Source organism: Engystomops pustulosus, chromosome 2, assembly GCF_040894005.1.
Source record: "Engystomops pustulosus chromosome 2, aEngPut4.maternal, whole genome shotgun sequence".
Taxonomy (NCBI): Eukaryota; Metazoa; Chordata; class Amphibia; order Anura; family Leptodactylidae; genus Engystomops; species Engystomops pustulosus.
In genome coordinates, this window is record NC_092412.1 from 261,082,210 (window position 1) to 261,109,062 (window position 26,853).

At 48.9% G+C, this 26,853-nt stretch overlaps 1 protein-coding gene across 1 annotated transcript; it reads left to right on the top strand.

Annotated features, from left to right (window-relative positions):
* Positions 1-12,998: 12,998 nt before the first annotated feature.
* LOC140116831 (uncharacterized) lies at positions 12,999-24,991 on the top strand. The gene is made up of 3 exons (XM_072133266.1): positions 12,999-13,210; positions 24,169-24,261; positions 24,732-24,991. The coding sequence occupies exons 1-3, from the start codon at positions 13,064-13,066 to the stop codon at positions 24,846-24,848; spliced, it is 357 nt and encodes a 118-aa protein (XP_071989367.1). The 5' UTR covers positions 12,999-13,063; the 3' UTR covers positions 24,849-24,991.
* Positions 24,992-26,853: the final 1,862 nt, after the last annotated feature.

Genomic DNA, 26,853 nt, shown 5'->3' on the forward strand with positions numbered 1-26,853 from the left:
TGGGGGTGTCTGTATAGTGAGGTCAGTGATTATACCTCATATATTATACATGGAGGTGTCTGTATAGTGAGGCAGTGATTATACCTCATATATTATACATGGAGGTGTCTGTATAGTGAGGCAGTGATTATACCTCATATATTATACATGGAGGTGTCTGTATAGTGAGGCAGTGATTATACCTCATATATTATACATGGAGGTGTCTGTATAGTGAGGCAGTGATTATACCTCATATATTATACATGGAGGTGTCTGTATAGTGAGGCAGTGATTATACCTCATATATTATACATGGAGGTGTCTGTATAGTGAGGTCAGTGATTATACCTCATATATTATACATGGAGGTGTCTGTATAGTGAGGTCAGTGATTATACCTCATATATTATACATGGAGGTGTCTGTATAGTGAGGCAGTGATTATACCTCATATATTATACATGGAGGTGTCTGTATAGTGAGGTCAGTGATTATACCTCATATATTATACATGGAGGTGTCTGTATAGTGAGGTCACTGATTATACCTCATATATTATACATGGAGGTGTCTGTATAGTGAGGTCAGTGATTATACCCCATATATTATACATGGGGGTGTCTGTATAGTGAGGTCAGTGATTATACCTCATATATTATACATGGAGGTGTCTGTATAGTGAGGCAGTGATTATACCTCATATATTATACATGGAGGTGTCTGTATAGTGAGGCAGTGATTATACCTCATATATTATACATGGAGGTGTCTGTATAGTGAGGTCAGTGATTATACCTCATATATTATACATGGAGGTGTCTGTATAGTGAGGTCAGTGATTATACCTCATATATTATACATGGAGGTGTCTGTATAGTGAGGTCAGTGATTATACCTCATATATTATACATGGAGGTGTCTGTATAGTGAGGTCAGTGATTATACCTCATATATTATACATGGGGGTGTCTGTATAGTGAGGCAGTGATTATACCTCATATATTATACATGGGGGTGTCTGTATAGTGAGGTCAGTGATTATACCTCATATATTATACATGGAGGTGTCTGTATAGTGAGGTCAGTGATTATACCTCATATATTATACATGGAGGTGTCTGTATAGTGAGGTCAGTGATTATACCTCATATATTATACATGGAGGTGTCTGTATAGTGAGGTCAGTGATTATACCTCATATATTATACATGGAGTTGTCTGTATAGTGAGGCAGTGATTATACCTCATATATTATACATGGAGGTGTCTGTATAGTGAGGTCAGTGATTATACCTCATATATTATACATGGAGGTGTCTGTATAGTGAGGTCAGTGATTATACCTCATATATTATACATGGAGGTGTCTGTATAGTGAGGTCAGTGATTATACCTCATATATTATACATGGAGGTGTCTGTATAGTGAGGTCAGTGATTATACCTCATATATTATACATGGAGGTGTCTGTATAGTGAGGTCAGTGATTATACCTCATATATTATACATGGGGGTGTCTGTATAGTGAGGCAGTGATTATACCTCATATATTATACATGGGGGTGTCTGTATAGTGAGGTCAGTGATTATACCCCATATATTATACATGGGGGTGTCTGTATAGTGAGGTCAGTGATTATACCCCATATATTATACATGGAGGTGTCTGTATAGTGAGGTCAGTGATTATACCTCATATATTATACATGGAGGTGTCTGTATAGTGAGGCAGTGATTATACCTCATATATTATACATGGAGGTGTCTGTATAGTGAGGTCAGTGATTATACCTCATATATTATACATGGGGGTGTCTGTATAGTGAGGCAGTGATTATACCTCATATATTATACATGGAGGTGTCTGTATAGTGAGGCAGTGATTATACCTCATATATTATACATGGAGGTGTCTGTATAGTGAGGCAGTGATTATACCTCATATATTATACATGGAGGTGTCTGTATAGTGAGGTCAGTGATTATACCTCATATATTATACATGGGGGTGTCTGTATAGTGAGGCAGTGATTATACCTCATATATTATACATGGAGGTGTCTGTATAGTGAGGTCAGTGATTATACCTCATATATTATACATGGAGGTGTCTGTATAGTGAGGCAGTGATTATACCTCATATATTATACATGGGGGTGTCTGTATAGTGAGGTCAGTGATTATACCTCATATATTATACATGGAGGTGTCTGTATAGTGAGGTCAGTGATTATACCCCATATATTATACATGGAGGTGTCTGTATAGTGAGGTCAGTGATTATACCTCATATATTATACATGGGGGTGTCTGTATAGTGAGGCAGTGATTATACCTCATATATTATACATGGAGGTGTCTGTATAGTGAGGTCAGTGATTATACCTCATATATTATACATGGAGGTGTCTGTATAGTGAGGCACTGATTATACCCCATATATTATACATGGGGGTGTCTGTATAGTGAGGTCAGTGATTATACCCCATATATTATACATCGGGGTGTCTGTATAGTGAGGCAGTGATTATACCTCATATATTATACATGGAGGTGTCTGTATAGTGAGGTCAGTGATTATACCTCATATATTATACATGGAGGTGTCTGTATAGTGAGGTCAGTGATTATACCTCATATATTATACATGGAGGTGTCTGTATAGTGAGGTCAGTGATTATACCTCATATATTATACATGGAGGTGTCTGTATAGTGAGGGCAGTGATTATACCTCATATATTATACATGGGGGTGTCTGTATAGTGAGGTCAGTGATTATATCTCATATATTATACATGGAGGTGTCTGTATAGTGAGGTCAGTGATTATACCTCATATATTATACATGGAGGTGTCTGTATAGTGAGGTCAGTGATTATACCTCATATATTATACATGGAGGTGTCTGTATAGTGAGGTCAGTGATTATACCTCATATATTATACATGGAGGTGTCTGTATAGTGAGGTCAGTGATTATACCTCATATATTATACATGGGGGTGTCTGTATAGTGAGGTCAGTGATTATACCTCATATATTATACATGGAGGTGTCTGTATAGTGAGGCAGTGATTATACCTCATATATTATACATGGGGGTGTCTGTATAGTGAGGCAGTGATTATACCTCATATATTATACATGGGGGTGTCTGTATAGTGAGGTCAGTGATTATACCTCATATATTATACATGGAGGTGTCTGTATAGTGAGGCAGTGATTATACCTCATATATTATACATGGAGGTGTCTGTATAGTGAGGCAGTGATTATACCTCATATATTATACATGGAGCTGTCTGTATAGTGAGGCAGTGATTATACCTCATATATTATACATGGAGGTGTCTGTATAGTGAGGTCAGTGATTATACCTCATATATTATACATGGGGGTGTCTGTATAGTGAGGTCAGTGATTATACCTCATATATTATACATGGAGGTGTCTGTATAGTGAGGCAGTGATTATACCTCATATATTATACATGGAGGTGTCTGTATAGTGAGGTCAGTGATTATACCTCATATATTATACATGGAGGTGTCTGTATAGTGAGGCAGTGATTATACCTCATATATTATACATGGGGGTGTCTGTATAGTGAGGTCAGTGATTATACCTCATATATTATACATGGAGGTGTCTGTATAGTGAGGTCAGTGATTATACCCCATATATTATACATGGAGGTGTCTGTATAGTGAGGCAGTGATTATACCTCATATATTATACATGGAGGTGTCTGTATAGTGAGGTCAGTGATTATACCTCATATATTATACATGGGGGTGTCTGTATAGTGATTATACCTCATATATTATACATGGGGGTGTCTGTATAGTGATTATACCTCATATATTATACATGGGGGTGTCTGTATAGTGAGGTCAGTGATTATACCTCATATATTATACATGGAGGTGTCTGTATAGTGAGGCAGTGATTATACCTCATATATTATACATGGAGGTGTCTGTATAGTGAGGCAGTGATTATACCTCATATATTATACATGGAGGTGTCTGTATAGTGAGGCAGTGATTATACCTCATATATTATACATGGAGGTGTCTGTATAGTGAGGCAGTGATTATACCTCATATATTATACATGGAGGTGTCTGTATAGTGAGGCAGTGATTATACCTCATATATTATACATGGAGGTGTCTGTATAGTGAGGCAGTGATTATACCTCATATATTATACATGGAGGTGTCTGTATAGTGAGGTCAGTGATTATACCTCATATATTATACATGGGGGTGTCTGTATAGTGAGGCAGTGATTATACCTCATATATTATACATGGAGGTGTCTGTATAGTGAGGTCAGTGATTATACCTCATATATTATACATGGAGGTGTCTGTATAGTGAGGCAGTGATTATACCTCATATATTATACATGGGGGTGTCTGTATAGTGAGGTCAGTGATTATACCTCATATATTATACATGGAGGTGACTGTATAGTGAGGCCAGTGATTATACCTCATATATTATACATGGAGGTGTCTGTATAGTGAGGTCAGTGATTATACCTCATATATTATACATGGAGGTGTCTGTATAGTGAGGCAGTGATTATACCTCATATATTATACATGGAGGTGTCTGTATAGTGAGGCAGTGATTATACCTCATATATTATACATGGAGGTGTCTGTATAGTGAGGCCAGTGATTATACCTCATATATTATACATGGAGGTGTCTGTATAGTGAGGTCAGTGATTATACCTCATATATTATACATGGAGGTGTCTGTATAGTGAGGTCAGTGATTATACCTCATATATTATACATGGGGGTGTCTGTATAGTGAGGCACTGATTATACCTCATATATTATACATGGAGGTGTCTGTATAGTGAGGTCAGTGATTATACCTCATATATTATACATGGAGGTGTCTGTATAGTGAGGTCAGTGATTATACCTCATATATTATACATGGAGGTGTCTGTACAGTGAGGTCAGTGATTATACCTCATATATTATACATGGGGGTGTCTGTATAGTGAGGTCAGTGATTATACCTCATATATTATACATGGGGGTGTCTGTATAGTGAGGTCAGTGATTATACCTCATATATTATACATGGAGGTGTCTGTATAGTGAGGTCAGTGATTATACCTCATATATTATACATGGAGGTGTCTGTATAGTGAGGTCAGTGATTATACCTCATATATTATACATGGGGGTGACTGTATAGTGAGGCAGTGATTATACCTCATATATTATACATGGAGGTGTCTGTATAGTGAGGCAGTGATTATACCTCATATATTATACATGGGGGTGTCTGTATAGTGAGGTCAGTGATTATACCTCATATATTATACATGGGGGTGTCTGTATAGTGAGGCAGTGATTATACCTCATATATTATACATGGAGGTGTCTGTATAGTGAGGTCAGTGATTATACCTCATATATTATACATGGGGGTGACTGTATAGTGAGGCAGTGATTATACCTCATATATTATACATGGGGGTGTCTGTATAGTGAGGTCAGTGATTATACCTCATATATTATACATGGAGGTGTCTGTATAGTGAGGCACTGATTATACCTCATATATTATACATGGGGGTGTCTGTATAGTGAGGCAGTGATTATACCTCATATATTATACATGGAGGTGTCTGTATAGTGAGGCAGTGATTATACCTCATATATTATACATGGAGGTGTCTGTATAGTGAGGCAGTGATTATACCTCATATATTATACATGGGGGTGTCTGTATAGTGAGGTCAGTGATTATACCTCATATATTATACATGGAGGTGTCTGTATAGTGAGGTCAGTGATTATACCTCATATATTATACATGGAGGTGTCTGTATAGTGAGGCACTGATTATACCTCATATATTATACATGGGGGTGTCTGTATAGTGAGGTCAGTGATTATACCTCATATATTATACATGGGGGTGTCTGTATAGTGAGGTCAGTGATTATACCTCATATATTATACATGGGGGTGTCTGTATAGTGAGGTCAGTGATTATACCTCATATATTATACATGGGGGTGTCTGTATAGTGAGGCACTGATTATACCTCATATATTATACATGGGGGTGTCTGTATAGTGAGGTCAGTGATTATACCTCATATATTATACATGGGGGTGTCTGTATAGTGAGGCAGTGATTATACCTCATATATTATACATGGAGGTGTCTGTATAGTGAGGTCAGTGATTATACCTCATATATTATACATGGAGGTGTCTGTATAGTGAGGTCAGTGATTATACCTCATATATTATACATGGGGGTGTCTGTATAGTGAGGCACTGATTATACCTCATATATTATACATGGAGGTGTCTGTATAGTGAGGTAGTGATTATACCTCATATATTATACATGGAGGTGTCTGTATAGTGAGGCAGTGATTATACCTCATATATTATACATGGAGGTGTCTGTATAGTGAGGCAGTGATTATACCTCATATATTATACATGGAGGTGTCTGTATAGTGAGGTCAGTGATTATACCTCATATATTATACATGGGGGTGTCTGTATAGTGAGGCAGTGATTATACCTCATATATTATACATGGAGGTGTCTGTATAGTGAGGTCAGTGATTATACCTCATATATTATACATGGGGGTGTCTGTATAGTGAGGCAGTGATTATACCTCATATATTATACATGGAGGTGTCTGTATAGTGAGGTCAGTGATTATACCTCATATATTATACATGGAGGTGTCTGTATAGTGAGGTCAGTGATTATACCTCATATATTATACATGGAGGTGTCTGTATAGTGAGGGCAGTGATTATACCTCATATATTATACATGGAGGTGAATGTATAGTGAGGCAGTGATTATACCTCATATATTATACATGGAGGTGTCTGTATAGTGAGGTCAGTGATTATACCTCATATATTATACATGGAGGTGTCTGTATAGTGAGGCAGTGATTATACCTCATATATTATACATGGAGGTGTCTGTATAGTGAGGTCAGTGATTATACCTCATATATTATACATGGAGGTGTCTGTATAGTGAGGCAGTGATTATACCTCATATATTATACATGGAGGTGTCTGTATAGTGAGGCAGTGATTATACCTCATATATTATACATGGAGGTGTCTGTATAGTGAGGTCACTGATTATACCTCATATATTATACATGGGGGTGTCTGTATAGTGAGGTCAGTGATTATACCTCATATATTATACATGGGGGTGTCTGTATAGTGAGGCAGTGATTATACCTCATATATTATACATGGGGGTGTCTGTATAGTGAGGTCAGTGATTATACCTCATATATTATACATGGAGGTGTCTGTATAGTGAGGCAGTGATTATACCTCATATATTATACATGGGGGTGTCTGTATAGTGAGGTCAGTGATTATACCTCATATATTATACATGGAGGTGTCTGTATAGTGAGGTCAGTGATTATACCTCATATATTATACATGGAGGTGTCTGTATAGTGAGGCAGTGATTATACCTCATATATTATACATGGGGGTGTCTGTATAGTGAGGCAGTGATTATACCTCATATATTATACATGGAGGTGTCTGTATAGTGAGGTCAGTGATTATACCTCATATATTATACATGGAGGTGACTGTATAGTGAGGTCAGTGATTATACCTCATATATTATACATGGAGGTGTCTGTATAGTGAGGCAGTGATTATACCTCATATATTATACATGGAGGTGTCTGTATAGTGAGGTCAGTGATTATACCTCATATATTATACATGGAGGTGTCTGTATAGTGAGGTCAGTGATTATACCCCATATATTATACATGGAGGTGTCTGTATAGTGAGGCAGTGATTATACCCCATATATTATACATGGAGGTGTCTGTATAGTGAGGCAGTGATTATACCTCATATATTATACATGGAGGTGTCTGTATAGTGAGGTCAGTGATTATACCTCATATATTATACATGGGGGTGTCTGTATAGTGAGGTCAGTGATTATACCTCATATATTATACATGGAGGTGTCTGTACAGTGAGGTCAGTGATTATACCTCATATATTATACATGGGGGTGTCTGTATAGTGAGGCAGTGATTATACCTCATATATTATACATGGAGGTGTCTGTATAGTGAGGCAGTGATTATACCTCATATATTATACATGGAGGTGTCTGTATAGTGAGGTCAGTGATTATACCTCATATATTATACATGGGGGTGTCTGTATAGTGAGGCAGTGATTATACCTCATATATTATACATGGAGGTGTCTGTATAGTGAGGTCAGTGATTATACCTCATATATTATACATGGGGGTGTCTGTATAGTGAGGTCAGTGATTATACCTCATATATTATACATGGGGGTGTCTGTATAGTGAGGTCAGTGATTATACCTCATATATTATACATGGGGGTGTCTGTATAGTGAGGCACTGATTATACCTCATATATTATACATGGAGGTGTCTGTATAGTGAGGCAGTGATTATACCTCATATATTATACATGGGGGTGTCTGTATAGTGAGGCAGTGATTATACCTCATATATTATACATGGAGGTGTCTGTATAGTGAGGTCAGTGATTATACCTCATATATTATACATGGAGGTGTCTGTATAGTGAGGCACTGATTATACCTCATATATTATACATGGAGGTGTCTGTATAGTGAGGCAGTGATTATACCTCATATATTATACATGGAGGTGTCTGTATAGTGAGGTCAGTGATTATACCTCATATATTATACATGGGGGTGTCTGTATAGTGAGGCAGTGATTATACCTCATATATTATACATGGAGGTGTCTGTATAGTGAGGTCAGTGATTATACCTCATATATTATACATGGAGGTGTCTGTATAGTGAGGTCAGTGATTATACCTCATATATTATACATGGAGGTGTCTGTATAGTGAGGCAGTGATTATACCTCATATATTATACATGGAGGTGAATGTATAGTGAGGCAGTGATTATACCTCATATATTATACATGGAGGTGTCTGTATAGTGATTATACCTCATATATTATACATGGAGGTGTCTGTATAGTGAGGTCAGTGATTATACCTCATATATTATACATGGAGGTGTCTGTATAGTGAGGTCAGTGATTATACCTCATATATTATACATGGAGGTGTCTGTATAGTGAGGTCAGTGATTATACCTCATATATTATACATGGAGGTGTCTGTATAGTGAGGTCAGTGATTATACCTCATATATTATACATGGAGGTGTCTGTATAGTGAGGTCAGTGATTATACCTCATATATTATACATGGAGGTGTCTGTATAGTGAGGCAGTGATTATACCTCATATATTATACATGGGGGTGTCTGTATAGTGAGGTCAGTGATTATACCTCATATATTATACATGGGGGTGTCTGTATAGTGAGGCAGTGATTATACCTCATATATTATACATGGAGGTGTCTGTATAGTGAGGTCAGTGATTATACCTCATATATTATACATGGAGGTGTCTGTATAGTGAGGCAGTGATTATACCTCATATATTATACATGGAGGTGTCTGTATAGTGAGGTCAGTGATTATACCCCATATATTATACATGGAGGTGTCTGTATAGTGAGGCAGTGATTATACCTCATATATTATACATGGAGGTGTCTGTATAGTGAGGTCAGTGATTATACCTCATATATTATACATGGAGGTGTCTGTATAGTGAGGCAGTGATTATACCTCATATATTATACATGGAGGTGTCTGTATAGTGATTATACCTCATATATTATACATGGAGGTGTCTGTATAGTGAGGTCAGTGATTATACCTCATATATTATACATGGGGGTGTCTGTATAGTGAGGTCAGTGATTATACCTCATATATTATACATGGGGGTGTCTGTATAGTGAGGTCAGTGATTATACCTCATATATTATACATGGAGGTGTCTGTATAGTGAGGCAGTGATTATACCTCATATATTATACATGGAGGTGTCTGTATAGTGAGGCACTGATTATACCTCATATTATACATGGAGGTGTCTGTATAGTGAGGTCAGTGATTATACCTCATATATTATACATGGAGGTGTCTGTATAGTGAGGTCAGTGATTATACCTCATATATTATACATGGAGGTGTCTGTATAGTGAGGCACTGATTATACCTCATATTATACATGGAGGTGTCTGTATAGTGAGGTCAGTGATTATACCTCATATATTATACATGGAGGTGTCTGTATAGTGAGGCAGTGATTATACCTCATATATTATACATGGAGGTGTCTGTATAGTGAGGTCAGTGATTATACCTCATATATTATACATGGAGGTGTCTGTATAGTGAGGTCACTGATTATACCTCATATATTATACATGGAGGTGTCTGTATAGTGAGGTCAGTGATTATACCTCATATATTATACATGGAGGTGTCTGTATAGTGAGGTCACTGATTATACCTCATATATTATACATGGGGGTGTCTGTATAGTGAGGTCAGTGATTATACCTCATATATTATACATGGAGGTGTCTGTATAGTGAGGCAGTGATTATACCTCATATATTATACATGGAGGTGTCTGTATAGTGAGGTCAGTGATTATACCTCATATATTATACATGGGGGTGTCTGTATAGTGAGGGCAGTGATTATACCTCATATATTATACATGGAGGTGTCTGTATAGTGAGGTCAGTGATTATACCTCATATATTATACATGGGGGTGTCTGTATAGTGAGGTCAGTGATTATACCTCATATATTATACATGGAGGTGTCTGTATAGTGATTATACCTCATATATTATACATGGAGGTGTCTGTATAGTGAGGTCAGTGATTATACCTCATATATTATACATGGAGGTGTCTGTATAGTGAGGCAGTGATTATACCCCATATATTATACATGGAGGTGTCTGTATAGTGAGGTCAGTGATTATACCTCATATATTATACATGGAGGTGTCTGTATAGTGAGGTCAGTGATTATACCTCATATATTATACATGGAGGTGTCTGTATAGTGAGGTCAGTGATTATACCTCATATATTATACATGGAGGTGTCTGTATAGTGAGGTCAGTGATTATACCTCATATATTATACATGGGGGTGTCTGTATAGTGAGGTCAGTGATTATACCTCATATATTATACATGGAGGTGTCTGTATAGTGAGGCAGTGATTATACCTCATATATTATACATGGAGGTGTCTGTATAGTGAGGTCAGTGATTATACCTCATATATTATACATGGAGGTGTCTGTATAGTGAGGTCAGTGATTATACCTCATATATTATACATGGAGGTGTCTGTATAGTGAGGGCAGTGATTATACCTCATATATTATACATGGAGGTGTCTGTATAGTGAGGCAGTGATTATACCTCATATATTATACATGGAGGTGTCTGTATAGTGAGGCAGTGATTATACCCCATATATTATACATGGAGGTGTCTGTATAGTGAGGTCAGTGATTATACCTCATATATTATACATGGAGGTGTCTGTATAGTGAGGCAGTGATTATACCTCATATATTATACATGGAGGTGTCTGTATAGTGAGGCAGTGATTATACCTCATATATTATACATGGAGGTGTCTGTATAGTGAGGCAGTGATTATACCTCATATATTATACATGGGGGTGTCTGTATAGTGAGGCAGTGATTATACCTCATATATTATACATGGAGGTGTCTGTATAGTGAGGCAGTGATTATACCCCATATATTATACATGGAGGTGTCTGTATAGTGAGGGCAGTGATTATACCTCATATATTATACATGGAGGTGTCTGTATAGTGAGGCAGTGATTATACCTCATATATTATACATGGGGGTGTCTGTATAGTGAGGCAGTGATTATACCTCATATATTATACATGGAGGTGTCTGTATAGTGAGGTCAGTGATTATACCTCATATATTATACATGGAGGTGTCTGTATAGTGAGGTCAGTGATTATACCTCATATATTATACATGGAGGTGTCTGTATAGTGAGGTCAGTGATTATACCTCATATATTATACATGGGGGTGTCTGTATAGTGAGGCAGTGATTATACCTCATATATTATACATGGGGGTGTCTGTATAGTGAGGCAGTGATTATACCTCATATATTATACATGGAGGTGTCTGTATAGTGAGGTCAGTGATTATACATATATAAAGGATCTATGAAAGTTTCTCCCAGTCCAAAAATCTGTCCAATGCCCCTGTACCTGGAGATGCCCAGGATTGTTCCCACATGTATAATGGGGTGCAGCCCCTATAATTGTCACTATTGGGAGTCATTAGATGATGAGACCTTAGTGTCAGATTGTGTCGGTACCTTCCTGGGATTATTTCCCGTGTCCCGCAGCTTCCGCCATCATGGAAAGGGGAGAAGTGGATGAAACTTTTATTACATTTCAACTTTTATCCTGTGACTTCCCGTCTCCTATGGAGAATCCGGAATCCCTCCTGGTCTTGTCCCATACAGGACAGTGATCCCTCCATATGCTGTCGAGGACACCGTCCATATACCTTCGGGGGCACCCTCCATATACCTTCGGGGGCACCCTCCATATACCTTCGGGGGCACCCTCCATATGCCGTCGGGGGCACCCTCCATGTGTCGTCGGGGCACCCTCCATATGCCGTCGGGGGCACCCTCCATGTGCCGTCGGGGAGCACCCTCCATATGCCGCCAGGGGGCCCCTCCATATGCCATCGGGGCACCCTCCATGTGCCGTCAGGGCCACCCTCCATATGCCATCGGGGGCACCCTCCATATGCCGTCGGGGGCACCCTCCATATGCCGTCGGGGGCACCCTGCAGATTCATTCCCCAGGTATGCCCAGTGCTGGCGCCTGTACAGGATGGTGATCCCTCCTGTACTCTAACAGGTTAATACTGCGGCTCGGGCGGCGCATCCATCATACAGTCATGTGAGCGGAGAGATCAGATCTCCTCCTCCCATTGTTATGAGCTGCTCCTCAGGGGTATATAAGCCAGGCTGGACGGCTCCTGGGTACAGACCACAGAGCTAGCACTCACAATGGCCGTCCTACAGTGTGCATTCTTTTTTCTCTTTGCTGTCGTTGCTCAGCACTCAGTATATGGATTATTAGATCAGGACCTACTAAAGGACAAGTTAAAGTTCCCAGTCCTTGACAATCTGTTTGGTAAAGAACTCCTTGACAAGGTAAGTTACATCCTGAGATAATCTCAGCTTCATGTTACTCCTGATGCTTTCTAGTGCCAGAACCTTCTCATATATAGACGCTCCCCCAGTGCTCCCCCTCTCCAGTACCATCACTCCCCCAGTGCTCCCCCTCTCCAGTACCATCACTCCCCCAGTGCTCCCCCTCTCCAGTACCATCACTCCCCCAGTGCTCCCCCTCTCCAGTACCATCACTCCCCCAGTGCTCCCCCTCTCCAGTACCATCACTCCCCCAGTGCTCCCCCTCTCCAGTACCATCACTCCCCCAGTGCTCCCCCTCTCCAGTACCATCACTCCCCCAGTGCTCCCCCTCTCCAGTACCATCACTCCCCCAGTGCTCCCCCTCTCCAGTACCATCACTCCCCCAGTGCTCCCCCTCTCCAGTACCATCACTCCCCCAGTAGTCCCCCTCTCCAGTACCATCACTCCCCCAGTGCTCCCCCTCTCTGGTACCATCACTCCCCCAGTGCTCCCCCTCTCCAGTACCATCACTCCCCCAGTGCTCCCCCTCTCCAGTACCATCACTCCCCCAGTAGTCCCCCTCTCCAGTACCATCACTCCCCCAGTGCTCCCCCTCTCTGGTACCATCACTCCCCCAGTGTTCCCCCTCTCCAGTACCATCACTCCCCCAGTGCTCCCCCTCTCCAGTACCATCACTCCCCCAGTGCTCCCCCTCTCCAGTACCATCACTCCCCCAGTGCTCCCCCTCTCCAGTACCATCACTCCCCCAGTGCTCCCCCTCTCCAGTACCATCACTCCCCCAGTGCTCCCCCTCTCCAGTACCATCACTCCCCCAGTGCTCCCCCTCTCCAGTACCATCACTCCCCCAGTGCTCCCCCTCTCCAGTACCATCACTCCCCCAGTGCTCCCCCTCTCCAGTACCATCACTCCCCCAGTGCTCCCCCTCTCCAGTACCATCACTCCCCCAGTAGTCCCCCTCTCCAGTACCATCACTCCCCCAGTGCTCCCCCTCTCTGGTACCATCACTCCCCCAGTGCTCCCCCTCTCCAGTACCATCACTCCCCCAGTGCTCCCCCTCTCCAGTACCATCACTCCCCCAGTAGTCCCCCTCTCCAGTACCATCACTCCCCCAGTGCTCCCCCTCTCTGGTACCATCACTCCCCCAGTGTTCCCCCTCTCCAGTACCATCACTCCCCCAGTGCTCCCCCTCTCCAGTACCATCACTCCCCCAGTGCTCCCCCTCTCCAGTACCATCACTCCCCCAGTGCTCCCCCTCTCCAGTACCATCACTCCCCCAGTGCTCCCCCTCTCCAGTACCATCACTCCCCCAGTGCTCCCCCTCTCCAGTACCATCACTCCCCCAGTGCTCCCCCTCTCCAGTACCATGACTCCCCCAGTGCTCCCCCTCTCCAGTACCATCACTCCCCCAGTGCTCCCCCTTTCCAGTTCCATCACTCCCCCAGTGCTCCCCCTCTCCAGTACCATCACTCCCCCAGTGCTCCCCCTCTCCAGTACCATCACTCCCCCAGTGCTCCCCCTCTCTGGTACCATCACGCCCCCAGTGTTCCCCCTCTCCGGTACCATCACTCCCCCAGTGCTCCCCCTCTCCAGTACCATCACTCCCCCAGTGCTCCCCCTCTCCAGTACCATCACTCCCCCAGTGCTCCCCCTCTCTGGTACCATCACTCCCCCAGTGCTCCCCCTCTCCGGTACCATCACGCCCCCAGTGCTCCCCCTCTCCAGTACCATCACTCCCCCAGTTCTCCCCCTCTCCAGTACCATGACTCCCCCAGTGCTCCCCCTCTCCAGTACCATCACTCCCCCAGTGCTCCCCCTTTCCAGTACCATCACTCCCCCAGTGCTCCCCCTCTCCAGTACCATCACTCCCCCAGTGCTCCCCCTCTCCAGTACCATCACTCCCCCAGTGCTCCCCCTCTCCAGTACCATCACTCCCCCAGTGCTCCCCCTCTCCAGTACCATCACTCCCCCAGTGCTCCCCCTCTCCAGTACCATCACTCCCCCAGTGCTCCCCCTCTCCAGTACCATCACTCCCCCAGTGCTCCCCCTCTCCAGTACCATCACTCCCCCAGTGCTCCCCCTCTCCAGTACCATCACTCCCCCAGTGCTCCCCCTCTCCAGTACCATCACTCCCCCAGTGCTCCCCCTCTCCAGTACCATCACTCCCCCAGTGGTCCCCCTTTCCAGTACCATCACTCCCCCAGTGCTCCCCCTCTCCAGTACCATCACTCCCCCAGTGTTCCCCCTCTCCAGTACCATCACTCCCCCAGTAGTCCCCCTCTCCAGTACCATCACTCCCCCAGTGCTCCCCCTCTCCAGTACCATCACTCCCCCAGTAGTCCCCCTCTCCAGTACCATCACTCCCCCAGTGCTCCGCCTCTCCAGTACCATCACTCCCCCAGTGCTCCCCCTCTCTGGCACCATCACTCCCCCAGTGCTCCCCCTCTCCAGTACCATCACTCCCCCAGTGCTCCCCCTCTCCAGTACCATCACTCCCCCAGTGCTCCCCCTCTCCAGTACCATCACTCCCCCAGTGCTCCCCCTCTCCAGTACCATCACTACCCCAGTGCTCCCCCTCTCCAGTACCATCACTCCCCCAGTGCTCCCCCTCTCCAGTACCTCCTCCAGTACCATCACTCCCTCAGTGCTCCCCCTCTCCAGTACCATAACTCCCCCAGTGGTCCCACTCTCCAGTACCATCACTCCCCCAGTGCTCCTCCTATCCAGTACCATCACTCCCCCAGTGCTCCCCCTCTCCAGTACCATCACTCCCCCAGTGCTCCCCCTCTCCAGTACCATCACTCCCCCAGTGCTCCCCCTCTCCAGTACCATCACTCCCCCCAGTGGTTCCCCTCTCCAGTACCATCACTCCCCCAGTGCTCCCCCTCTCCAGTACCATCACTCACCCAGCAGTACCTCCTCCAGTACCATCACTCCCCCAGTGCTCCCCCTCTCCAGTACCATCACTCCCCCAGCAGTACCTCCTCCAGTACCATCACTCCCCCAGTGCTCCCCCTCTCCAGTACCATCACTCCCCCAGTGGTTCCCCTCTCCAGTACCATCACTCCCCCAGTGCTCCCCCTCTCCAGTACCATCACTCCCCCAGTGCTCCCCCTCTCTGGCACCATCACTCCCCCAGTGCTCCCCCTCTCCAGTACCATCACTCCCCCAGTGCTCCCCCTCTCCAGTACCATCACTCCCCCAGTAGTCCCCTTCTCCAGTACTATCACTCCCCCAGTGCTCCCCCTCTCCAGTACCATCACTCCCTCAGTGGTCCCCCTCTCCAGTACTATCACTCCCCCAGTGCTCTCCCTCTCCAGTTCCATCACTCCCCCAGTGCTCCCCCTCTCCAGTACCATCACTCCCCCAGTGCTCCCCCTCTCCAGTACCATCACTCCCCCAGTGGTTCCCCTCTCCAGTACCATCACTCCCCCAGTGCTCCCCCTCTCCAGTACCATCACTCCCCCAGTGCTCCCCCTCTCCAGTACCATCACTCCCTCAGTGGTCCCCCTCTCCAGTACTATCACTCCCCCAGTGCTCTCCCTCTCCAGTTCCATCACTCCCCCAGTGCTCCCCCTCTCCAGTACCATCACTCCCCCAGTGCTCCCCCTCTCCAGTACCATCACTCCCCCAGTGGTTCCCCTCTCCAGTACCATCACTCCCCCAGTGCTCCCCCTCTCCAGTACCATCACTCCCCCAGTGCTCCCCCTCTCCAGTACCATCACTCCCCCAGTGCTCCCCCTCTCCAGTACCATCACTCCCCCAGTGCTCCCCCTCTCCAGTACCATCACTCCCCCAGTGCTCCCCCTCTCCAGTACCATCACTCCCCCAGTGCTCCCCCTCTCCAGTACCATCACTCCCCCAGTGCTCCCCCTCTCCAGTACCATCACTCCCCCAGTGCTCCCCCTCTCCAGTACCATCACTCCCCCAGTGCTCCCCCTCTCCAGTACCATCACTCCCCCAGTGCTCCCCCTCTCCAGTACCATCACTCCCCCTGTGCTCCCCCTCTCCAGTACCATCATTCCCTCAGTGCTCCCCCTCTCCAGTACCATCACTCCCCCAGTGGTCCCCCTCTCCAGTACCATCACTCCCCCAGTGCTCCCCCTCTCCAGTACCATCACTCCCCCAGTGCTCCCCCTCTCCAGTACCATCACTCCCCCAGTGCTCCCCCTCTCCAGTACCATCACTCCCCCAGTGCTCTCCCTCTCCAGTACCATCACTCCCCCAGTAGTCCCCCTCTCCAGTACTATCACTCCCCCAGTGCTCCCCCTCTCCAGTACCATCACTCCCCCAGTAGTCCCCGTCTCCAGTACCATCACTCCCCCAGTGCTCCCCCTCTCCAGTACCATCACTCCCCCAGTAGTCCCCCTCTCCAATACTATCATCTCCCCCAGTGCTCCCCCTCTCCAGTACCATCACTCCCCCAGTGCTCCCCCTCTCCAGTACCATCACTCCCCCAGTGCTCCCCCTCTCTGGCACCATCACTCCCCCAGTGCTCCCCCTCTCCGGTACCATCACTCCCCCAGCAGTACCTCCTCCAGTACCATCACTCCCCCAGTGCTCCCCCTCTCCAGTACCATCACTCCCCCAGCAGTACCTCCTCCAGTACCATCACTCCCCCAGTGCTCCCCCTCTCCAGTACCATCACTCCCCCAGTGCTCTTCATCTCCAGTACCATCACTCCCCCAGTGCTCTCCCTCTCCAGTACCATCACTCCCCCAGTGCTCTCCCTCTCCAGTACCATCACTCCCCCAGTGGTTCCCCTCTCCAGTACCATCACTCCCCCAGTGCTCCCCCTCTCCAGTACCATCACTCCCCCAGTGCTCCCCCTCTCCAGTACCATCACTCCCCCAGTGCTCTTCATCTCCAGTACCATCACTCCCCCAGTGGTCCCCCTCTCCAGTACCATCACTCCCCCAGTGCTCCCCCTCTCCAGTACCATCACTCCCCCAGTGGTCCCCCTCTCCACTACCATCACTCCCCCAGTGGTCCCCGTCTCCAGTACCATCACTCCCCCAGCAGTACCTCCTCCAGTACCATCACTCCCCCAGTGCTCCCCCTCTCCAGTACCATCACTCCCCCAGTGCTCCCCCTCTCCAGTACCATCACTCCCCCAGTGGTCCCACTCTCCAGTACCATCACTCCCCCAGTGCTCTCCCTCTCCAGTACCATCACTCCCCAAGTGCTCTTCATCTCCAGTACCATCACTTCCCCAGTGCTCCCCCTCTCCAGTACCATCACTCCCCCAGTGGTTCCCCTTTCCAGTACCATCACTCCCCCAGTGCTCCCCCTCTCCAGTACCATCACTCCCCCAGTGCTCTTCATCTCCAGTACCATCACTCCCCCAGTGCTCTTCATCTCCAGTACCATCACTCCCCCAGTGCTCCGCCTCTCCAGTTCCATCACTCCCCCAGTGGTCCCCCTCTCCAGTACCATCACTCCCCCAGTGGTCCCCCTCTCCAGTACCATCACTCCCCCAGTGGTCCCCCTCTCCAGTACCATCACTCCCCCAGTGGTCCCCCTCTCCAGTACCATCACTCCCCCAGCAGTACCTCCTCCAGTACCATCACTCCCCCAGTGCTCCCCCTCTCCAGTACCATCACTCCCCCAGTGCTCCCCCTCTCCAGTACCATCACTCCCCCAGTGGTCCCACTCTCCAGTACCATCACTCCCCCAGTGCTCTCCCTCTCCAGTACCATCACTCCCCCAGTGCTCTCCCTCTCCAGTACCATCACTCCCCCAGTGCTCTTCATCTCCAGTACCATTACTCCCCCTCTCCAGTACCATCACTCCCCCAGTGGTTCCCCTCTCCAGTACCATCACTCCCCCAGTGCTCCCCCTCTCCAGTACCATCACTTCCCCAGTGGTCCCCCTCTCCAGTACCATCACTCCCCCAGTGGTTCCCCTCTCCAGTACCATCACTCCCCCAGTGCTCCCCCTCTCCAGTACCGTCACTTCCCCAGTGCTCCCCCTCTCCAGTACCATCACTCCCCCAGTGCTCTCCCTCTCCAGTACCATCACTCCCCCAGTGCTCTTCATCTCCAGTACCATCACTCCCCCAGTGCTCCCCCTCTCCAGTACCATCACTCCCCCAGTGCTCTCCCTCTCCAGTACCATCACTCCCCCAGTGCTCTCCCTCTCCAGTACCATCACTCCCCCAGTGGTTCCCCTCTCCAGTACCATCACTCCCCCAGTGCTCCCCCTCTCCAGTACTATCACTCCCACAGTGCTCCCCCTCTCCAGTTCCATCACTCCCCCAGTGCTCCCCTTCTTTGGTACCATCACTCCCCCAGTGCTCCCCTTCTTTGGTACCATCACTCCCCCAGTGCTCCCCCTCTCCAGTACCGTCACTCCCCCAGTGCTCCCCCTCTCCAGTACTATCACTCCCCCATTAATCCTCCTCTCCAGTACCATCACTCCCCCAGTGCACTCCCTCTCCAGTATCATCACTCCCCCAGTGCTCTCCCTCTCCAGTACCATCACTCCACCAGTGACTGCCCACAGTAATCTTGCTCGCCCAGTAAACCCCTTCCTCTTGTAACCTTGCTCCAGCAAAAAGTCCCCCCTCCAGTAACCTTGATCTACCAGTAGTCCTCCCCTCTAGAAAACTTTCTCCCAGTAGTCATGTCCCCCAGTAACCTCGCTTCACTTGTAGCCCTCAGTCAACTCAATCCCCCTGTGGTCCAAACCCCCAGTAACTTCGCTCTCCCAGCAGTCCTCCCCTCCAGTAATCGCACTCCAAACAGTAGTCTCATCTCTATTAACCTTGGCCCAACAGTACTCTCCTTCTACAATAGCCTCACACCACCCAGTAGTCTCCTCCTCCAGTAACCTTACACCCCCCAGTAGTCTCCCCCTCCAGTAACCTCACACCACCCAGTAGTCTCCTCCTCCAGTAACCTCACACCACCCAGTAGTCTCCTCCTCCAGTAACCTCACACCACCCAGTAGTCTCCACCTCCAGTAACCTCACACCACCCAGTAGTCTCCTCCTCCAGTAACCTCACACCACCCAGTAGTCTCCCCTCTAGTAACCTCACCACCCAGTAGTCTCCTCCTCCAGTAACCTCACACCACCCAGTAGTCTCCCCTCCAGTAACCTCACACCACCCAGTAGTCTCCCTTCCAGTAACCTCACACCCCCCAGTAGTCTCCCCTCCAGTAACCTCACACCCCCCCAGAAGTCTCCCTTCCAGTAACCTCACACCCCCCAGTAGTCTCCCCTCCAGTAACCTCACACCACCCAGTAGTCTCCTCCTCCAGTAACCTCACACCACCCTGTAGTCTCCTTCTCCAGTAACCTCACACCACCCTGTAGTCTCCTCCTCCAGTAACCTCACACCACCCAGTAGTCTCCTCCTCCAGTAACCTCACACCACCCAGTAGTCTCCTCCTCCAGTAACCTCACAACACCCAGTAGTCTCCCCTCCAGTAACCTCACACCACCCAGTAGTCGCCTCCTCCAGTACTCACACCACCCAGCAGCCCACTCCAGTAACCTCGCACCACCCAGTAGTCTCCTCCTCCAGTAACCTCATGCCACCCAGTAGTCTCCTCCTCCAGTAACCTCACACCACCCAGTAGTCTCCCCTCCAGTAACCTCACACCTACCAGTAGTCTCCCATACAGTAACCTCACACCACCCAGTAGTCCCCCTCCAGTAACCTCACACCACCCAGTAGTCTCCCCTCCAGTAACCTCACACCACCCAGTAGTCTCCTCCTCCAGTAACCTCACACCACCCAGTTGTCTCCCCTCCAGTAACCTCACACCCCCCAGTAGTCTCCCCTCCAGTAACCTCGCACCACCCAGTAGTCTCCCACTCCAGGAACCTCACACCACCCAGTAGTCTCCTCCTCCAGTAACCTCACACCACCCAGTAGTCCCCCTCCAGTAACCTCGCACCACCCAGTAGTCTCCTCCAGTAACCTCACACCACCCAGTAGTCTCCTCCTCCAGTAACCTCACACCACCCAGTAGTCTCCTCCTCCATTAACCTCACACCACCCAGTAGTCTCCTCCTCCAGTAACCTCACACCACCCAGTAGTCTCCCCTCCAGTAACCTCACACCCCCCAGTAGTCTCCGCCTCCAGTAACCTCACACCACCCAGTAGTCTCCTCCTCCAGTAACCTCACACCACCCAGTAGTCTCCTCCTCCAGTAACCTCACACCACCCAGTAGTCTCCGCCTCCAGTAACCTCACACCACCCAGTAGTCTCCCCTCCAGTAACCTCACACCACCCAGTAGTCTCCCCCTCCAGTAACCTCACACCACCCAGTAGTCTCCTCCTCCAGTAACCTCACACCACCCAGTAGTCTCCCCTCCAGTAACCTCACACCTACCAGTAGTCTCCCATACAGTAACCTCACACCACCCAGTAGTCCCCCTCCAGTAACCTCACACCACCCAGTAGTCTCCCCTCCAGTAACCTCACACCACCCAGTAGTCTCCTCCTCCAGTAACCTCACACCACCCAGTAGTCTCCCCTCCAGTAACCTCACACCCCCCAGTAGTCTCCCCTCCAGTAACCTCGCACCACCCAGTAGTCTCCCACTCCAGGAACCTCACACCACCCAGTAGTCTCCTCCTCCAGTAACCTCACACCACCCAGTAGTCCCCCTCCAGTAACCTCGCACCACCCAGTAGTCTCCTCCAGTAACCTCACACCACCCAGTAGTCTCCTCCTCCAGTAACCTCACACCACCCAGTAGTCTCCTCCTCCATTAACCTCACACCACCCAGTAGTCTCCTCCTCCAGTAACCTCACACCACCCAGTAGTCTCCCCTCCAGTAACCTCACACCCCCCAGTAGTCTCCGCCTCCAGTAACCTCACACCACCCAGTAGTCTCCTCCTCCAGTAACCTCACACCACCCAGTAGTCTCCTCCTCCAGTAACCTCACACCACCCAGTAGTCTCCGCCTCCAGTAACCTCACACCACCCAGTAGTCTCCCCTCCAGTAACCTCACACCACCCAGTAGTCTCCCCCTCCAGTAACCTCACACCACCCAGTAGTCTCCTCCTCCAGTAACCTCACACCACCCAGTAGTCTCCTCCTCCAGTAACCTCACACCACCCAGTAGTCTCCTCCTCTAGTAACCTCACACCACCCAGTAGTCTCCTCCTCCAGTAACCTCATACCACCCAGTAGTCTCCTCCTCCAGTAACCTCACACCACCCAGTAGTCTCCCCTCCAGTAACCTCACACCACCCAGTAGTCTCCTCCTCCAGTAACCTCACACCACCCAGTAGTCCCCCTCCAGTAACCTCACACCACCCAGTAGTCTCCTCCTTCAGTAACCTCGCACCACCCAGTAGTCTCCGCCTCCAGTAACCTCACACCCCCCAGTAGTCTCCTCCTCCAGTAACCTCACACCACCCAGTAGTCTCCCCTCCAGTAACCTCACACCCCCCAGTAGTCTCCTCCTCCAGTAACCTCACACCACCCAGTAGTCTCCTCCTCCAGTAACCTCACACCACCCAGTAGTCTCCCCTCCAGTAACCTCACACCCCCCAGTAGTCTCCTCCTCCAGTAACCTCACACCACCCAGTAGTCTCCTCCTCCAGTAACCTCACACCACCCAGTAGTCTCCTCCTCCAGTAACCTCACACCACCCAGTAGTCTCCCCTCCAGTAACCTCACACCACCCAGTAGTCTCCCCTCCAGTAACCTCACACCACCCTGTAGTCTCCCCCTCCAGTAACCTCACACCACCCAGTAGTCTCCTCCTCCAGTAACCTCACACCACCCAGTAGTCTCCTCCTCCAGTAACCTCACACCACCCAGTAGTCTCCCCTCCAGTAACCTCACACCACCCAGTAGTCTCCCCTCCAGTAACCTCACACCACCCAGTAGTCTCCTCCTCCAGTAATCTCACACCACCCAGTAGTCTCCCCTCCAGTAACCTCACACCACCCAGTAGTCTCCTCCTCCAGTAACCTCACACCGCCCAGTAGTCTCCTCCTCCAGTAACCTCACACCACCCAGTAGTCTCCCCCTCCAGTAACCTCACACCACCCAGTAGTCTCCTCCTCCAGTAACCTCACACCCCCCAGTAGTCTCCCCCCTCCAGTAACCTCACACCCCCCAGTAGTCCCCCTCCAGTAACCTCGCACCACCCAGTAGTCTCCCCTCCAGTAACCTCATACCACCCAGTAGTCTCCTCCTCCAGTAACCTCACACCACCCAGTAGTCTCCTCCTCCAGTAACCTCACACCACCCAGTAGTCTCCTCCTCCAGTAACCTCACACCACCCAGTAGTCTCCCCTCCAGTAACCTCACACCACCCAGTAGTCTCCTCCTCCAGTAACCTCACACCACCCAGTAGTCTCCCCTCCAGTAACCTCACACCACCCAGTAGTCTCCTCCTCCAGTAACCTCACACCACCCAGTAGTCTCCTCCTCCAGTAACCTCACACCACCCAGTACTCCCAATGGTCTCCCCTTCCAGTAACCTCACACCACCCAGTGGTCTCCCTTTCCTGTATCCTCACACCCCCAGTATTCCTCTCTCTCCAGTGACCTCGCTTTCCCGGCATCCCCCCCCTCCCCCAGTAACCTCACTCCTCCCAGTGGTCTCCCTTTCCTGTATCCTCACCCCCCCAGTAGTCCACCTTCTCCAGTAAATGTGTTCTGCCAGAAGTCCCTGCCCCCCCTCCAGTACCCCTGCCCCCCCTCCAGTACCCCTGCACCCCTCCAGTACCCCTGCCCCCCCCCAGTACCCCTGCCCCCCCTCCAGTACCCCTGCACCCCTCCAGTACCCCTGCCCCCCCTCCAGTACCCCTGCCCCCCCTCCAGTACCCCTGCACCCCTCCAGTACCCCTGCCCCCCCCCCCCCAGTACATGCCTCCCATCTCTATTGCTTACCATAGGGCAGGTATTTGGCTTGCACTAAATGTCTTTGTATTCTGAAAAAAAAGCTATTTATAATTTATCTCATTTTCTTTTGTATCATCAGTTTCAAGATGATATTAAGGACAAATATGGGGTGGACACCAAAGACCTTAAGATCCTCAAGACATCAGAAGATAAAAGGTTTTACTATGTGTCGGTAAGTGATCCCTGATCCTCGGGGTCTCACACACCATGAACGTGTATCAGGTTATTCTGAATAATCACATGGTGGGGGGTGGGGGTGGGGGGGTGACATGTAGTGGTGAGAAGTGTCCACTAGAGGGCGCTCTGTAATTACCCAATGGGGGGTTTTCCCAAGTTTTGGACTTTGGTTGGCTGTGCCTCTGTTGTTTTTTAGAGACTGTGATGCACCTGCTTGGGAGTGATGTCTATTTGGGCCAAAATGGCAACTTTTTTAAAAAAACATCAAATTCTGGATTTTAAAGATGAATTCAATGCAAAACTGTTGAAAAGTCTCACATTTTAGCACAAATATGAAAATGTGCTGCAAAAAGGTGCAAATCCTAGAAATTAAAAAAAGAGAAATGACCCCACCCCCCCGCCATATGACGTGTAGTGGGGTCCCCTCCATCCCGAGTCCTCACCTCCCCCTCTGTCTCTCCTCAGGTCGATGCTGGAGATGGCAAGGAATGTAAATTCAAGATTAGAAAAGATGTCGATGTTCCAAAGTTGGTCGGACGCAAATGTAGGAAGGGCGATGATGATGATGATGATAACTATTAGAGGTCGTTCCTGACGCTGAATCTGCAGAAATCCTGATTGACTCTACAGATTTACCGAAAAGACGAGAATCGTCTCAAGACAAGAAATGTCTCTAAACCCGAAAATATTACATGACGGCAATAAAAATTGTGATGCAAGATAAATTGTCTCCGTGTCTGTGATGTGTGAAGCCGCGGGAACAACGATATAACTTCTCATAATGACCGGACACACCGGCACATGCCCCCACTACCACCAGTGCCCCCACTACCACCATTGCCCCCACTACCACCATTGCCCCCACTACCACCAGTGCCCCCACTGTCATCAGTGCCCCCACTACCACCATTGCCCCCACTACCACCAGTGCCCCCACTACCACCAGTGCCCCCACTACCACCAGTGCCCCCACTGTCATCAGTGCCCCCACTACCACCAGTGCCCCCACTGTCATCAGTGCCCCCACTACCACCAGTGCCCCCACTACCACCAGTGCCCCCACTACCCCCAGTGCCCCCACTACCACCAGTGCCCCCACTACCACCAGTGCCCCCACTGTCATCAGTGCCCCCACTACCACCAGTGCCCCCACTGTCATCAGTGCCCCCACTACCACCAGTGCCCCCACTGTCATCAGTGCCCCCACTGTCATCAGTGCCCCCACTACCACCAGTGCCCCCACTGTCATCAGTGCCCCCACTACCACCAGTGCCCCCACTGTCATCAGTGCCCCCACTACCACCAGTGCCCCCACTGTCATCAGTGCCCCCACTACCACCAGTGCCCCCACTACCACCAGTGCCCCCATTACCACCAGTGCCCCCACTGTCATCAGTGCCCCCACTACCACCAGTGCCCCCACTGTCATCAGTGCCCCCACTACCACCAGTGCCCCCACTGTCATCAGTGCCCCCACTGTCATCAGTGCCCCCACTGTCATCAGTGCCCCCACTACCACCAGTGCCCCCACTGTCATCAGTGCCCCCACTACCACCAGTGCCCCCACTACCACCATTGCCCCCACTACCACCAGTGCCCCCACTGTCATCAGTGCCCCCACTGTCATCAGTGCTCCCACTGTCATCAGTGCCCCCACTACCACCAGTGCCCCCACTACCACCATTGCCCCCACTACCACCATTGCCCCCACTACCACCATTGCCCCCACTACCACCAGTGCCCCCACTGTCATCAGTGCCCCCACTACCACCAGTGCCCCCACTGTCATCAGTGTCCCCACTACCACCAGTGCCCCCACTGTCATCAGTGCCCCCACTACCACCAGTGCCCCCACTACCACCATTGCCCCCACTACCACCAGTGCCCCCACTACCACCATTGCCCCCACTACCACTAGTGCCCCCACTGTCATCAGTGTCCCCACTACCACCAGTGCCCCCACTGTCATCAGTGCCCCCACTGTCACCAGTGCCCCCACTACCACCAGTGCCCCCACTGTCATCAGTGCCCCCACTGTCATCAGTGCCCCCACTGTCATCAGTGCCCCCACTACCACCAGTGCCCCCACTGTCATCAGTGCCCCTACTACCACCAGTGCCCCCACTGTCATCAGTGCCCCTACTACCACCAGTGCCCCCACTGTCATCAGTGCCCCCACTACCACCAGTGCCCCCACTGTCATCAGTGCCCCCACTGTCATCAGTGCCCCCACTACCACCAGTGCCCCCACTGTCATCAGTGCCCCCACTATCCACAAGTGCCCCCACTATCCACAAGTGCCCCCACTGTCCACCAGTGCCCCCACTGTCCACCAGTGCCCCCACTACCACCAGTGCCCCCACTACCACCAGTGCCCACAGGCCCCAATATCCTCCAGTCACCACAGCCCGCACTATCCACCAGTCACCCCAGCCCCCACTATCCAACAGTCACCCCAGCCCCCACTATCCAACAGTGACCCCAGCCCCCACTATCCAACAGTCACCCCAGGACTCACTATCCACCAGTGCCCCCACTATTCACCAGTGCCCCGGACGCCCACTATCCACCAGTGCCCGAACGTCCA

Coding starts and splice junctions, on each gene's coding strand:
- LOC140116831 (XM_072133266.1), top strand. CDS start 13,064: ATGGCCGTCCTACAGTGTGCATTCTTTTTTCTCTTTGCTGTCGTTGCT. Junction 13,211..24,168: donor GTAAAGAACTCCTTGACAAG/GTAAGTTACATC, acceptor TTGTATCATCAG/TTTCAAGATGATATTAAGGA. Junction 24,262..24,731: donor AAAGGTTTTACTATGTGTCG/GTAAGTGATCCC, acceptor GTCTCTCCTCAG/GTCGATGCTGGAGATGGCAA.